Source organism: Hylobates moloch, unplaced genomic scaffold (genome assembly GCF_009828535.3).
Source record: "Hylobates moloch isolate HMO894 unplaced genomic scaffold, HMol_V3 SCAFFOLD_2, whole genome shotgun sequence".
Lineage (NCBI taxonomy): Eukaryota > Metazoa > Chordata > Mammalia > Primates > Hylobatidae > Hylobates > Hylobates moloch.
Genome location: NW_026652277.1, coordinates 4961428 through 4976800, shown reverse-complemented (window position 1 = coordinate 4976800; position 15373 = coordinate 4961428). Strand labels below are relative to the sequence as shown.

The 15373-nt window shown below is 37.2% G+C and overlaps 1 protein-coding gene across 3 annotated transcripts in view; it reads right to left on the bottom strand.

Moving 5' to 3' along the window:
* AKR1C4 (aldo-keto reductase family 1 member C4) overlaps positions 1–6865 on the bottom strand; it is a 33806-nt gene extending 26941 nt beyond the window's left edge. For all 3 annotated transcript variants that reach the window (XM_032144125.1, XM_032144894.1, XM_032145614.1), the window contains exons 1-2: positions 6782–6865; positions 3110–3277 (exon numbers count right to left, since the gene is read on the bottom strand). In XM_032144125.1, the coding sequence (XP_032000016.1) occupies positions 3110–3277; positions 6782–6865 (252 nt within the window). The remainder of the gene's footprint in view (positions 1–3109; positions 3278–6781) is intronic.
* Positions 6866–15373: the final 8508 nt, after the last annotated feature.

Below are 15373 nucleotides of genomic sequence, written 5' to 3'. Positions count from 1 at the left end.
ATCAATGAAACTAAAAGCTGGTTCTTTGAAAAGATGAAAATTGAGACTGTTAGTGAGATTAACCAAGAAAGGAAGAGAGCAGATCAAAATAAGCACTCAATTAGAAATGAAACTGGACACATTATAAATGATAGCACAGAAATACAAAACAATCATTTGAGATAACTAAGGACACCTTTATGTGCACAAACTAGAAAATCTAGAGTAAATGGATAAATTCCTGGAAACATACAACCTTCCTAGATTAAATCAGGGAGAAATAGAAACCCAGAAAAGACCAACAACAAGCAGCAAGATTGAATCAGCAATAAAGAATAGCCAACAAAAAAGTCCAGGTTCAGGTATATTCACAGCTGAATTCTACCAGATGTTCAAAGAATTGGTACCAATCCTACTGAAACTATTCAAAAATACAGAGAAAGAGGGAATCCTGCCTAAATTATTCTATGAAGCCAGTATTACCTAATACCAATACCAGGAAAGGACATAACAAAAAAAAAAAAAAAAAGAAAAAACTATAGACCAATCTCCCTGATGAACACAGATGCAAAAATCCTCAAGAAAATACTAGCTAACCAAATCCATCAGCACATCAAAAATATATCATGATCAAGTGGGTTTCATCCCATAGGTGCAGGGATGTTATAATATCCACAAGCCAATAAATATGATATATCACACAAAGAGAATTAAAAACCAAAACCATATGATCATTTCAATAGATGCAAAAAAGCAATTAATAAAATCCAACATCCATTTATGATAAAAACCCTCAACAAACTAGGCATAAAATGCATATATAACAAATCCATAGCCAACATCATACTGAATGGAGAAAAATTGAAAGCATTCCCCTGAAAACTGGAACAAGACAAGGATGCCCAATTTTTACCACTTCTATTAAACATAGTACTGGAAGTCCTAGCCAGAGTAATCAGGCAAGGTAAAAAAAAAACTAAAGAGCATCCAAACTGGAAAAGAATAAGCCAAAGTATTGCTGTTTGCCAGTAATAAGATCATATACCTACAAAACCCCAAAGCCTCATCCAAAAAGCTCCTCTGACAAACAAATTCAATAAAGTCTCAGGTTACAAAATCAGTTTACAGAAATTAGTAGCAGTGCTATTCACCAACAACAACCATGCTAAGAGTCAAATTAAGAATTCCATTTACAACAGCTGCAAATAAAATGCCTAGGAATATGCTTAACCAAAGAGATGAACGATCTCTACAAAAAAATACAAAACACTACTAAAAAGAAATGATACATAAACAAATGGAAACACAACCCATGCTTATGGATAGAAAGAATCAATAGTATAAAAATGGCCATATTCTAAATTCATATGGAACCACAAAGGGCCTCAATAGCCAAGGCAATACTAAGCAAAAAGAAGAAATCTGGAGGCATTACGTTACCAGACTTCAAATTATACTACATGACTATAGTTATACAAACAGCATGGTACTGGTATAAAAAATAGGCACTTAGATCAATGAAACAGAATAGAGAACCCAGAAATTAGGCCAAATACTAATCTTTGTTCGACAAAGCAAACAATAACATAAATTAGGGAAAATAACCCTATTCAATAAATGGTGCTGGGACAACTGTTAAGCCACATGTATAAGAATAAAACTGGAAGCCATCTCTCACCTTATACAAAAACCAACACAAGATGGATCAAAGACTTAAATCTAAGACCTGAAATCATAAAAATTCTAGAAGACAACATTGGAAAAACTCTTCTTTATATTGGCCTGTACATTGGCCTCAGCAAAGAATTTATCTCTAAGACCCCAAAATGCAAATGCACAAAAAGCAAAAATAAATGGGACCTAATTAAACTAAAAAGATTCTGCACAGCAAAAGAAATAATCATGCGAGTAAACAGACAACCTACAGAATGGAAGAAACTTTTTGCAAACTATGCATCCAGCAAAGGACTGATTATCCAGAATCTACAAGGAACTCAAGTCACCAAGACAAAAACAAATAACCCTGTTGAAAAGTGGGCAAATAACAAGAATAGACATTTCTCAAAAGAACTATACAAACAGCCAATGAACATATGAAAAAATGCTCAACATAACTAATAATCAGGGAAGTACAAATTAAAATCACAATAAGATATCACCTTCTGCAAGAATGGTTATAATTAAAAAGTTGAAAAGACAGTAGAAGTTGGCATGAATGTAGTAAAAAGAGAACACTTTTACACTGCTGGTAGGAATGTAAATGAGTATAATCTTTATGGAAAACAGTATGGAGATTCCTTAAAGAACTTAAAGTAGATCTACCATTTGATTCAGCAATCCCAATACTGGTATCTACCAAAAAGAAAAGAAGTCATTATATAAAAAAAAACATACCCACACATGTTTATAGCAGTACAATTCACAATTGCAGAAATATGAAACCAAGTGCCCATCAACCAATGCATGAATAATGAAAATGTGGTATGTATATATATATACACATACATACATACATCATGGAATAGTGTATATATAAAAAGGAATGAAATAATATATTTTGCAGGAACTTGGAGCTTGAGGCCATTATTCTAAGTAAAGTAATTCAGGAATGGAAAACCAAACACTGTACATTCTCACTTATAAGTGGGAACTAAGCTATGAGGATGGGTAGACATACAGATTATATAATGAACTTTCAAGACTCAGTGTGGGTTAGGTTGGGAGTGAGGTGAGGGATAAAAGCCTACATAGTGAGTACGATGTCCAGTGATCGCCTGACAGCTTCACTTAAATCTCAGAATCACTAATATAGAATTGATTCATGTAACCAAAATCCACCTGTACCCCCAAACCTGTTGAAATTAAAAGATGAATTCATAAAAAAATTATACTGATCTGAGCTGAGGCTCAAAACCTAAAGTAACTTTCAAGTAGTAAATTTGAACACAACAATGATGAGAAAGGCATCATCATTCTCTGCCTTTTATTTTAATTTTAATACATGAATATGTGAATAAATTGGAACTAATAAGCACAATTCACCCACAACTACTGAACCAGTTACAGAATTGTCATCTCCACACAATCCCATTAAATACATGTGCATACATGCCTATCATAGGCACAGTACCTTTGAAGTGTAGAATATGTCTTCTCTCTTCACACTGCCATCTGCAATCTTGCTTCGGATGGCCAGTCCAACTTGCTCCTCATTATCGTATACATAAGCAGAATCAATATGGCGGAAGCCAACTTCTATCGCTAATTTGGTGACCTCCACAGCTCTGTTCCTCGGAACCTGAGGGAGCAACGAAAGGTAGTATTTGGTGATCAATGTGCCTGAGAGGTAGTGAAACAGGAAAAGTTCCCTTGTCCTCACAGGGTGTGCGATGGGGGTGTGGCTCACTTCTTCAGTGCTCTGCTGCTCAGACCTCTGGGGACAGGTTGTGGGGCTCTGACCTCTTGACAGTGTCTAGGTGTGGATGTTTACAGCTCCTGAAGCCCCAGTGGGCGTGTGTTACAGGGTGCTCTTTTAGTTTTGTTCTTTAAGTTTTGCCATCTACAGGCTTGTGTTAACCAGCTCAATTAGACCCTCTACCTTAAAGCAAGGACAGAGGGCTTTCTGTATCCTGAGTTCTTGCTTTGGTGTACTGGAAGTATCGGATCACACCTGGGCTTGCAGAATGAGTGCAGGGTTTCACTGAGTGGAGGTAGCTTGGGGGGAAGTCAGAAGGGGATGGAGTAGGAACGTTTTCCCCTGGAGTTCCTGACTCCCCAGGAAGTCTTCTGACTGCCCCAGCCAAACTCAGCGTCATTCTGCTTCTGCCAGTAGGTGGCCCGCTGGCGTGCTGGTGCCTTTTGGTGCATTTCTCTAGATGTCTAGCCGCCTGTGTGTTCCTCTGCTGATGTGCTCCTCTCGACGTCCAGCTGCCTGTGTGTTCCTCTGCCGATGTGCTCCTCTCAAAGTCCATCCGGTTCTGTCTCTGCCTTGCTACTAGGATTTGGGGTTTTTATAGGAACAGGATGGGGGCATGGCAGGCCAGGGTGGTCTTGGGAAATGCAACATTTGGGCAGGAAAACAAAAATGCCTGTCCTCACCTAGGTCCGTGGAGGTGGAGCCGTAGCCAGGGACCACGTCCTCCTCTCGCCAGCACTTCCCTTCCCGCCTTCTGTATCATATAAAGGGACCACGCTTTTCCCTTCCCAGCACATGCCTATCAGTAGTTCAGGCACCAGCACTGACCTTCAGAAAAATCACATTATCCTCGTGTCTTGGGTTGGTTGTGTATGTGGGGTGATAAACCCATCCCAATTTGCTTAAGTCTTTCCTGGTTAGTAATAAAGATTGGGTATCCCTGGACCTCTTCAGTCCCAGGCAGCTACGGGTTAATCACTAGCATGGAGTTTCCCAACAACAACTTCAGATTCAGTCATTTGTTGGAAAAATTAACAAGACTCAACTTATAAAGAGTTATTATTATTTGAAACAGAGTCTCTGTCACCTAGGCTGGTGTAAAGTGGGACGATCTTGGCTCACTACAAAATCCGGGCCGGGTGCGGTGGCTCACGCCTGTAATCCCAGCACTTTGGGAGGCCGAAGCAGGCGGATCACAAGGTCAGGAGATCGAAACTGTCCTGGCTAACACAGTGAAACCTTGTCTCAACTGAAAATTTAAAAAATTAGCCGGGCGTGGTAGTGGACGCCGGGAGGCGGAGCTTGCAGTGAGCCGAGATCGCGCCACTGCTCTCCAGCCTGGCGGACAGAGCCAGACTGCATCTCAAAAAAAAAAAAAAAAAAAAAAACTGCCCTCACCCCCACCTGCTTTACCTTGGGCTCAAGTGATCCTCCCACCTCAGCCTCCCAAATAGCTAGGACCACAGACAGGCACCATGATGCCTGGTTAAGTTTTTGTATTTTTGGTAGAGACGGGATTTCCTGTGTTACCCAGGCTCAAACTCTCGAGCTCAAGGGATCCACCTGCCTTGGCCTACCAAAGTGCTGGAATTACAGGTATGAGTCACTGAATACACACTCCTAATTATTTTTAATATAGTGAAATTAACACATGGAAAAAGGCACATGGAAGAAATTATGGTAAGAATACTGTGTAAGTTCCTGTGATTCTTCTCTCAGTGATGTTTCAGGAAACACACTGACTTCCTCCAGCATCACATTTTGGCAACATAGGGGAAATGTTGACTACAAGGGATGCTATTGGGAGACTCAATTCCCAAGATTTTAACTGGGTGCTGGTTAAATTGACCCAGTCTGTATAGCACACACCAAACTTCCAGTCTTGTAAAGAAAGCAGGTATACAGAAACCCCACACTTTGTACAACCAGTTAATTATAGCCGCTACCCTTATCAGTTAGGAAGGGGTGAGAAATTCAGCTTCTCAGATACCAGCCAGGCTCCAACTTTGAAAACAGGTGCATCTACAGGTGGCAGTCTATTGTGTTAACTCCTTCCTACACAGCCATTAGCCATTCTGTGTGCATGACAGAACTAAATACTAGGAGTAAAGACATATACTCCAAGTATGTAGATTTATACCTAAGAAATTAACTGCAACCTGTGAGAGATTAGTAAGGTACACTTTATCCCTAAAAAACAAGACCAACTCTTTTAGGAACGATATAATTTCAGTGAAATTTAAAATTATTGACTTATCTACCAAATTTGGATAAAGATTTGAGAGGTATATTTTTTAAATGACAAAACCGTAAATGAAACAATTTTCTATTTTAATATAAGCATTTCGGAAGCTTTCTTTTTCTAGTGAAATTAAAAGGAACTAGATGACAGGTCTCACTGCCTTCCCCTGATACCAACCCTGATCCTCTCTTTGCTGTGGAGGCACTCAAGGTTTATCAAGGCTAGAGCTTCTGTGTTGTGCTTTTCCTCCCCCTTTATGCCAATTTGCATTATAAAGTAAACCGCTCCTGTCGATGGTCTTCAAGTTGTTTCTCTGTAAATTCTTACAACGTATAGTTGATCAAATTTAGACACAAATTTTATGTGACTACTCCTTATTAACACACTTAGTAGTCTTGGAATACAAGTTTTCTTCCAGTGTAGAAATAGCTCAGTCTAGAAAAAAAGTCTCCATTTTGCCCACTTCCGTTTCAGAGGACCACCCCTATCATTTTGATACAAATCTGATGCATATTAACACGGATCAAAAATTTAAAATTTTTCTTGTGAGGTTCTAGGTTTTCCTTAGAATAAAGTTATTTTTCCTTTCAGGCAATTTTCCTAGAGGTGAGAGTTGTACAAGGTATTGTATCAAGTCCAGGACCAGTATTAGTCTGTCATGCTCAAGGCCACACGGCAGCTCAGGAGTACTCTCCCAACCGTTTTCATACACCCCAACTTTAGGTGCTGTTACCACAAATGTTTCTTTTGATCACATCTAGTAGAAGAAGAAAAGATTTCTTCAACCACAGAAATAAATGGAGAAACCATTCTCACAGCAGTCATCTCCTAGAAAGGGAACTGCCAGGCAGTGTTCTTCACTGTTGAGTTTTATATATTCTGCCAAGCTGGGCAATACACAGAAACAGCATATAAAAACAGTGTACAAAATAAAAATAAGCAGTAAATTACCATATGACAGAGCTCGGTGAGAAACAAACATTGACTACCTTTTCTCTTTGAACATAGAATAGCTCTAGCCCAGTAAGACGGACCAGGTGAGTCACTCAGGGTAACAGAAACACAAAGCTGAACAACCCAGGTCATCGTCCACTTATTCTAGCTTTGCTCTTTTAAATGCTCAATGCTGAAAATGTGATTATTACCTCTGGAGGTGCATAGGTGCCAAATCCCAATACGGGCATGAAGTGACCGTCATTTAGCTCCACACGCTGATATTTGGGATCCATTGCATGCCACTTCTTTCACTGAGCAGATCCTGTTTCCTTCAGCAAAATCTGGCATTTATATTCAGGGGTTATGTAAAAAATGGGCAGGCAATGCTGCACTGCTCCCTGGGGCTAATCAATGGCATGTAGGAGGAAGCAAGTGATGGTGTATTACACAGGCTGTGAAGAAAATTGAATCCGGTTCACTTGTTTCTTATCAAAGAGAATTTTTACGTACATTATTATATAGTCAAGATATATTTTTAAAGTGAAATTTTCTATTCAGAATCAATCTCTCTCTCTACTTATCTATCTAATAAACTCATCCAACAGATTTATAGAATGATTGGTGATCATGTTAGACTATAAAATACCTCCAGCTACAAATCTCGTTTTTGTTCATGCCATGATGATATCCCATCTTTATCTTCTGTCATTTGAAATAATCAACCATCTCACATCTTTCTCTCAGACAGTTTTCAAAAGAATGACCAGTGAGCATTTTTTTAAATGGTGACCCTCAATAAAGAAATTGAACAAAACCAAAGAAAATTTCTCTTTTTACATTTTTCACCAGCAAATTAATTTTGTTTCTTCTTTAATTGTAGTAGGAATATTCATTCCTGATGAAGGTGCGGTCCTGATGATGTGGCAATCCTGCAAAGGTTCAAAGGGAAAAGAAAACAGAAATTCTGACATGATGTTTATTGGAGTATTAATTATTAACAATGTTTGGACTTTGGACATCATTTGCAACATGCAAACAGTTCTTTAATAGTGTTTGTATCTTCCATCAGTTTTATAAGAAACCAGCAAAAGTAACTTCCCAAAAAACTGATAACTATTTTATATAATTTGTGATCTTATTAAATGTTATAAAGAAAAAAGTAATTAAAATAAATTGGTGACTAATGCTCACATGGCATAATTTTACTTGTTTCCCCCATTGGAGGGTAGATTAGAACACGATGATTAGGCCGGGAGCAGTGGCTCACGCCTGTAACCTCAGCACTTTGGAAGGCCAAGGCGGTAGGATTACTTGAGGTCAGGAGTTTGAGACCAATCAAGGTCAACATGGTGAAATCTTGTCTCTATGAAAAATACAAAAATTAGTCTGGCGTGGTAGTGGATGCCTGTAATCCCAGTTACTCAGGAGGCTGAGGCAAGAGAATTGCTTAAACTCAGGAGGCAGAGGTTGCAGTGAGCCAAGATTGGGCCACTGTGCTCCAGCCTGGGCGACAGAGCAAGCCTGTCTCAAAAAAAAAAAAAAAAAAAAAAATGGAAAATGATTAACATCTCTGAAGAATCTATACCAATATCTGTTGTTGTCTGACATTTTAAGAATAGCCATTCTGACTGGTGGACTGGTGTAAGATGATATCTCTATGTGCTTTTGATTTGCAACACCCTCTTTTCTTCTATTCACTTCTTCCTAAAAGAAACAATAAAAGAAAATAATTAGGTAAATTACTACACATTAAAGCAATGGAATATAATAGAGTCATTTAAAAATTTTCACACAGCGTGTCATCAGCAGGATGGTAGATTAGAAAGCTCTCAAATCTCCCATGGAATTATCAAGAAACAATCTGAAATGAACTAAAATAAACTCATTTATTTATAGAGTGGCTCAGTAGAGATGCAGGGTGACTATAGAGGCACAGATGCCACTGGCAAGAGATTGGGGGAAGAGACATACAATAGGCCATCTATGGCACTTAGGAGAAGCTGAGCTGTGAATTTTTGACATGATAAGGTATTCAAAAGCCATTGGGTATTTGGAGAAATCAAATAGGGCACATAGAGTCTAGGCAGATGCACGTTCACAAAAGAACTGAGAAGACCTTAAGTTTTCATGTAGAGCTGATGTCGAGACTAATAATATGCCAAGCATATTAGCTGATCATTGTCATGACACAGAATATATATATAGATTATGAAATGTGGCTGTTTTTCAAATGTGCGATAAAAACAATAACAAAGCTACAAAGAAACAGGAAAACAGGGTTCATTATGAGGAAGAGAATAAACTGACAGAAACTGTGAAGAATTATAGGCATTGATATTAGTAAGGAAAGACTTTATATTTTTATTTCTTATTAAAATCTTAAAAATTATTTTAGATTGAATAGGCACATGTATAGGTTTGCTATGTAGACACGTTACATACTGGTGAGGTTTGGGCCTCTAGTGTACACATCACTCAAATAGTGAACATTGTACCCAATAGGAAGTTTTGCAATCTTTGCCCCTGTCTCCACCTTTCTCCCTTTTGAAGTACTTGATGTCTATTATTTCCATGTTTATGTCCATGTGTACCCATCGTTTAGCTTCCCCTTATAAATGAGAATACGTGGTATTTTGTTGTGCTTCTAAGTTAGTTAACTTAGAATAATATCCTCTAGTTCCATCCATGTTGCTGAAAAGGACATAATTTCACTCTTCTTAGTGGATGCTTAGTATTCCGTAAGCATATATGCTTAGTGTATGTATGTACCTTTAGTATATATATATATATATATATATGCCTATTAGTATGTATATGCCCATTTTGCCTTCTTTCCACATCCACACTGATATTTGTTGTTTTTTGACATTTTAATAATAGTCATTCTAATTGGTGCAAGATGATATCTCTTTTTTTTTTTTTTTGAGATGGAGTCTCGCTCTGTCACCCAGGCTGGAGTGCAGTGGCGCGATCTCCGCTCACTGCAAGCTCCGCCTCCCGGGTTCACACCATTCTCCTGCCTCAGCCTCTCCGAGTAGCTGGGACTACAGGCGCCCGCCACCGCACCCAGCTAATTGTTTGTATTTTTAGTAGAGACGGGGTTTCGCCGTGGTCTCGATCTCCTGACCTCGTGATCCATCCGCCTCGGCCTCCCAAAGTGCTGGGATTACAAGCGTGAGCCACCGCGCCCGGCCTGATGATATCTGAATGTGCTTTTAATTTGCATTTTTCTGATGATTATTAAAAACAGTTTCCTGTATATTTGTCAGCTGCTTGTATGTTTTCATTTGATGAATGTCTGTTCATGTCTTTTGCCGAGTTTTTAATGGGATTGTTTGTTTTTTACTTGTTGAGTTGGTTTGAGTTCCTTTTAGAATCTAAATAAAAGTCCTTTGTTGGAGCCTAAATTTGAAAATATTTTTCCCATTCTGTAGATTTTCTGTCGATTATTTCTCTTGCTGCCCATAAGTTTTTTAGTTTAATTCCCATTTATCTGTCTTTGTTACATTTCCTTTTTGGCATCTTCATCGTTATATCTTGGCCTAGCTCAATGTCCAGAAGAGTTTTTCCAAGGTTTTCTCCTAGGACATTCATAGTTTCAGATCTTCCTTGCAGGTCCTTAATCCACGTTGACTTAACTTTGCCAATGGTAAGAGATAGGGGTTTAGTTTCATTATTCTGCTTTGGCTAGCCAATTTTCTCAATACCATTTAATGATTACAGTGTCCTTTTCTCATTGTTTGCTTTTCTTTAACTTTGTCAAAGATCAGTTTGTTGGATGTATGTAGCTTTATTTCTAGGTTCTCTATTCTTATTTATCCACGTGTCTACTGTTGTATCAGTACCATGTTATTTGAGTTACTATAGCCTGTTAGTATAACTTGAAGTCAGGTAGAGTGATACCTGTGACTTTGTTCTTTTGCTTAGGATTGTCTTTTTATGAAATTTAGATTTTTTTGTAATTATATGAAGAATAATGTTGGTACTTTGTTAGGAACTGCATTGAATCAGTAGTTTGCTTTGGGCAGTATGATCATTTTCATGATATTGATTTTCCCAATCCATAAGCATGGTAATCTTTTTATTTGTTTGTTTCATCCATGATTTTTTTCATCAGTATTTTGTATTTCTCCTTGTAGAGATCTTTCACCTGCTTAATTTAATTTATATCTAGACATTTTATTCTGTTTTTGTCTATTGCAAATGGGACTGAATTATTAATTGAGTTTTAGCTTCAACATTATTGGTGTATAGAAATGCTACTGATTTTTCTACATTGATTTTGTATCTGCAAATTTTATTGAAGTTTTTTTTTTTTTCAATCAAGTCTAGCAGTCCTTTGAAGGAGTCATTATAGTTTGATAGGTATAAAACCATGTCATCAGAAAAAAATTGATAATTTGAATTTCTCTTTTCCAACTTGGATGGCTTTTATTTTTTTCTATTGCCTGGGTTTTCTGGTGAGGACTTCCAGTTCTATGTTAAATAAGAGTGGTGACAGTGGACATTCTTGTCTTTTGCCAGTTCATAGGGTGAATGCTTTCAACATTTTCCTATTCAGGAAGACGTTGGCTGCAGGTTTGTTATGTATGACTTATTATTATTTTGAGATACGTCTTCAATACATAGTTTGTTAAGGGTTTTATGAGAAAGAAATGCTGGATTTTATGAAATGCTTTTGTGTCTCTTTTGAGATGATCATATGCTTTTTGTTTTAAATTTTGGTTATATGGTGAATCAAATTTATTTATTTGTGAATGTTGAAACATCCTTTATTCCTGCAACAAAACCCACTTGATCATGATAAATTATCTCTTCGATGTGCTCTTTGTTTCAGTTTGGTAGTATTTTGTTGAGAATTTTTGCGTCCATGTTCATCTGGGATATCGGCCTTTAGATTTCATTTTTAGTCGTGTTGTTGCCTGATTTTGGTATCAAGGTGACACTTGTTTCCTATATTGAGGGATATTATGAAATAGCTTCAGGAAGGTTTGTTTCAGATCTTCTTTGTACATCTCATAAAATTTGGCTGTGAATTCATCTCGTCCTGGGATTTTTTTGTTCTTGCTCTTTTACTGATTAAATGTGCTTGCTTATTATTGGTGTGTTTAGAATTTCTATTTATTTCTGGTTCAATTTTGAGAACTTGTGTATTTCCAAAAATTCAATCATTTTCTTTAGGTTTTCTGTTTTGTGTGCACGGAGATGTTCATAGTAATATTTGTTAGTTTTTGTGTTCTGTTCTAACAGTTGCAATGTTGCCTTTGTCATTTCTGATTTTGCTCATTTGAATTTTCTCTTTCTTGGTTAATATAACTAGCAGTCTATAATTTTGTTTAACCTTTCAAAGAACAAATTTTTAATATCTTTGATCCTGGCATCATTGTTTTAGTCTCAATCTCATTTGGTTCTCCTCTAATGTTTCTTATTTTTTTCTTCTGCTAGCTTTGGGTTTGATTTGTTCTTGTTTTTCTAGTTCTTAGAGGTGTGACATTAGGTGGTTAATTTGAGATGTTTCTATTTTTTTTTTTTTTGAAATGGAGTCTTGCTCTATTGCCCAGGCTACAGTGCAGTGGCACGATCTCGGCTCACTGCACACTCTGCCTCCTGGGTTCAAGTGATTCTCATTTCTCAGCCTCCCGAGTAGCTGGGATTACAGGCACCCACCACCATGCCCGGCTAATTTTTGTATTTTTAGTAGAGATGGGGTTTCACCCATCTTGGCCAGGCTGGTCTCGAACTCCTGACCTTGTGATCCACCCACCCTGGCATCCCAAAGTGCTGGGATTACAGGCATGAGCCACCGTGCCTGGCCTGTTTCTGTCTTTTTGATGTAGACACTTAACACTATAAACTTACCTCTCAGCACTGCTTTTGCTGTATGTTAGAAGTTTTGGTAAGTTGTGTCTCTATTTTCATTGTTTTCAAAAATATATTTTTGACTTATGCCTTTGTTTAATGTTTACCCAAAAGTCATTGAAGACAAGTTTTTAGCCTCCATGTAGTTGTATAATTTTGACAATTCGTCTTGGTATTGATTTCTAAATTTATTCTCTTGTAGACTGAGAAGATACTTGATATAACATCAATTTTTTGAATTTATTGAGACTTGCTTTGTGGTCAGGCATATGTTTGATTTTGCAGAATGTTCCACGCAGAGATAAGAAAAATATGTACTCTGTGGTTGTTGTGTATAATGTACTGTAAATACTCATTAGATCCATTTAGTCTAGAGGCTAGTTTATATCTGAAGTTTCTTTTTAACTTTCTGCCTTGATGACCTGTCAGGTGTTATCTATGTGTGTGGAAGTATAGCAGCAAATGTTTTCTCATATGTCTAGTGGTATTTGTTTCATGAATCTGGATGCTTCAGAGTTGAATGCATATATATTTAGGACAGATTTTGTTTTTCTACTGTTTTCAGTTCAAAGTCACTTTCAACTTATATAAGAATGGCTACTCCTGTTCACTTTTGTTTTCCATTATTATATATTAAAAAAATATATACTATAAAAATTGATTTTGGTGTGTTTGTAATGAAATCTTTGCTCATTCCTGTGTCCAGAATGGTATTGCCTAGCTTGTCTTATAGAGTTTTTATAATTTGGGGCTTTACATTTAAGTCTTTAATCCACCTTCAGTTCATTTTTGAATATGGTGTAAGGAAGGGGTCTGATTTAAATCATATGAATATGGCTAGCCAGTTATCACAGCACCACTTGTGAAATAGGAAGTCTTTTTCCAATTGCTTGTTTTTCTTAGCTTCATTGAAGATCAGATTGTTGTAGGTGTGTGGCCTTACCTCTGGGCTCTTTATTCTGTTCTATTGGTCTATACGTCTGTTTTTGTACCAGTACCATGCTGTTTTGGTTACTGTAGCCCTGTAGTATAGTTTGAAGTCTGATGCCTCCTGCTTTGTTCTTTTTCCTTTGATTACCTTGGCTATTTGGGCTCTTTTTTGGTACCATATGAATTTTAAAATAGTTCTTTTCTAGTTCTGTGAAGAATGCCATTGGTAGTTTAATAGGAACAGCATTGACTCTATTAATTGCTTTGGGAAGTACGGCCATTTTAATGACATTAATTTTTTCTCTTCATGAGCATAGAATGTTTTTTGCATTTGTTTGTTTTATCTCTGATTTCTTTGAGCTATGTTTTGTAGTTCTCATTGTAGAGATCTTTCCCCTTCCTGATTAGATGTATTCATAGGCATTTTATTCTTTTTATGGCAGTTGTGAATGGGATTGTGTTTCTGACTTGGCTGTTGGCTTGACAGTTGTTGGTGTATAGAAATGCTAGTGATTTTTGTACATTGATTTTGTATCCTGAGACTTCACTGAAGTTGTTTATCAGTTTGTTAAAGAGATTTTGGAATGAGACTAGGGGGTTTTCTAGATATGGAATCATGTCATCTGCAAACAGGGGTAGTTTTACTTTCTCTCTTCTTATTCGGATGCCCTTTATTTCTTTGTCTTGCCTGATTTCTTAACCACGATTTCCAATACTACGTTGAATAGGCATGGTGACGGAGGGCATCCTTGTCTTGTGCCACTTTTCAAAGGGCATGCTTTTATATTTTGCCCATTCAGTATGATATTGACTGTGGGTTTGTCATATATGGGTCTTATTATTTTGAGGCATGTTCCTTCAATATCTGGTTTATTGAGTTTTTAACATGAAGTAGCGTTGAATTTTATCAAAAGCCTTTTCTGCATCTATGAAGATGATTATGTGGTTTCTGTCTTTAGTTATGTTAATGTGATGAATCACATTTTTAATCTGTGTATGTTGAGTCAACCTTGAATCCCAGGGATAACACCTACTTAATTGGGGGAAGCCACCATTGTTTCTGTGTTTCATCCTTTATCAGAATGTTGTTGTGTGTCTCATAACTGTACATTAAATGAAATTGGCTTAAATTTTCACATTAAAAGGAAGATTTGCAGAATGGATTTTAAAAAATCTAGGACCCAACTATATGTTCTGAACTAGAAACTCACTTTAGGTGAGGACATAAATAATGTGAACATGAAAGACAGACATACGTTATAGATATTAAATGTTGGGTTCCAGACCACCAACATAAAAAAAGCACAAAAATGAATTACATAATTTTTTAATTTCAACTGCATATAAAAATTATGTTTACACTATTCTGTAATACGTTAGGTGAGCAATAGTATCTAAGGAAACAATGTACATACCTTAATTTAAAAAAAATTTTGTTACAAAATGCTAACAATCATCTGAACCTTCAGCAGGCTGTAATCTGAACTCCAGTTCAGACCTTTTCCCAATAATTCAGACTGGAATGACAAATTGTCTGTTCAGCACCTCCTCCTGAGGGTCTAATGGGCATTTCAAGCTCAGGATGCCCCAGAAAAAAATTTCTTTAATCTCCATGCAATTCAGCTCCACCTTAAATTTTCACAGTCTCAATGATTCCTTTCTTTCCATCATAAAGAACCAAATTTGGGGAGTGATTCTTGCCTTCTAAAATTCTCTCATAACCAATATAAAATCTGTGAAGAAGGCCTCCGATGTTCACCTTAAAAATTACCCAGAATCTGATCACCTCTCCTCACCTGCTTTACAACCATCCTGTTCCAAATTACTCAATTTCTTACATTGGTTATTAAATAGCCTCCTAACTAGTTTTCCACTTTTATCCCTTACCAACCTGCATTCTACTCTCTACTCAGCAGCTCAGTTTCATCCAGTGTCTCCTGATCTGTCCTAGAGTGAAAGCCAAATGCTTGCAGTGGCCTACATGGCTCTGCCTAAACATGGCCTTCCCTTCC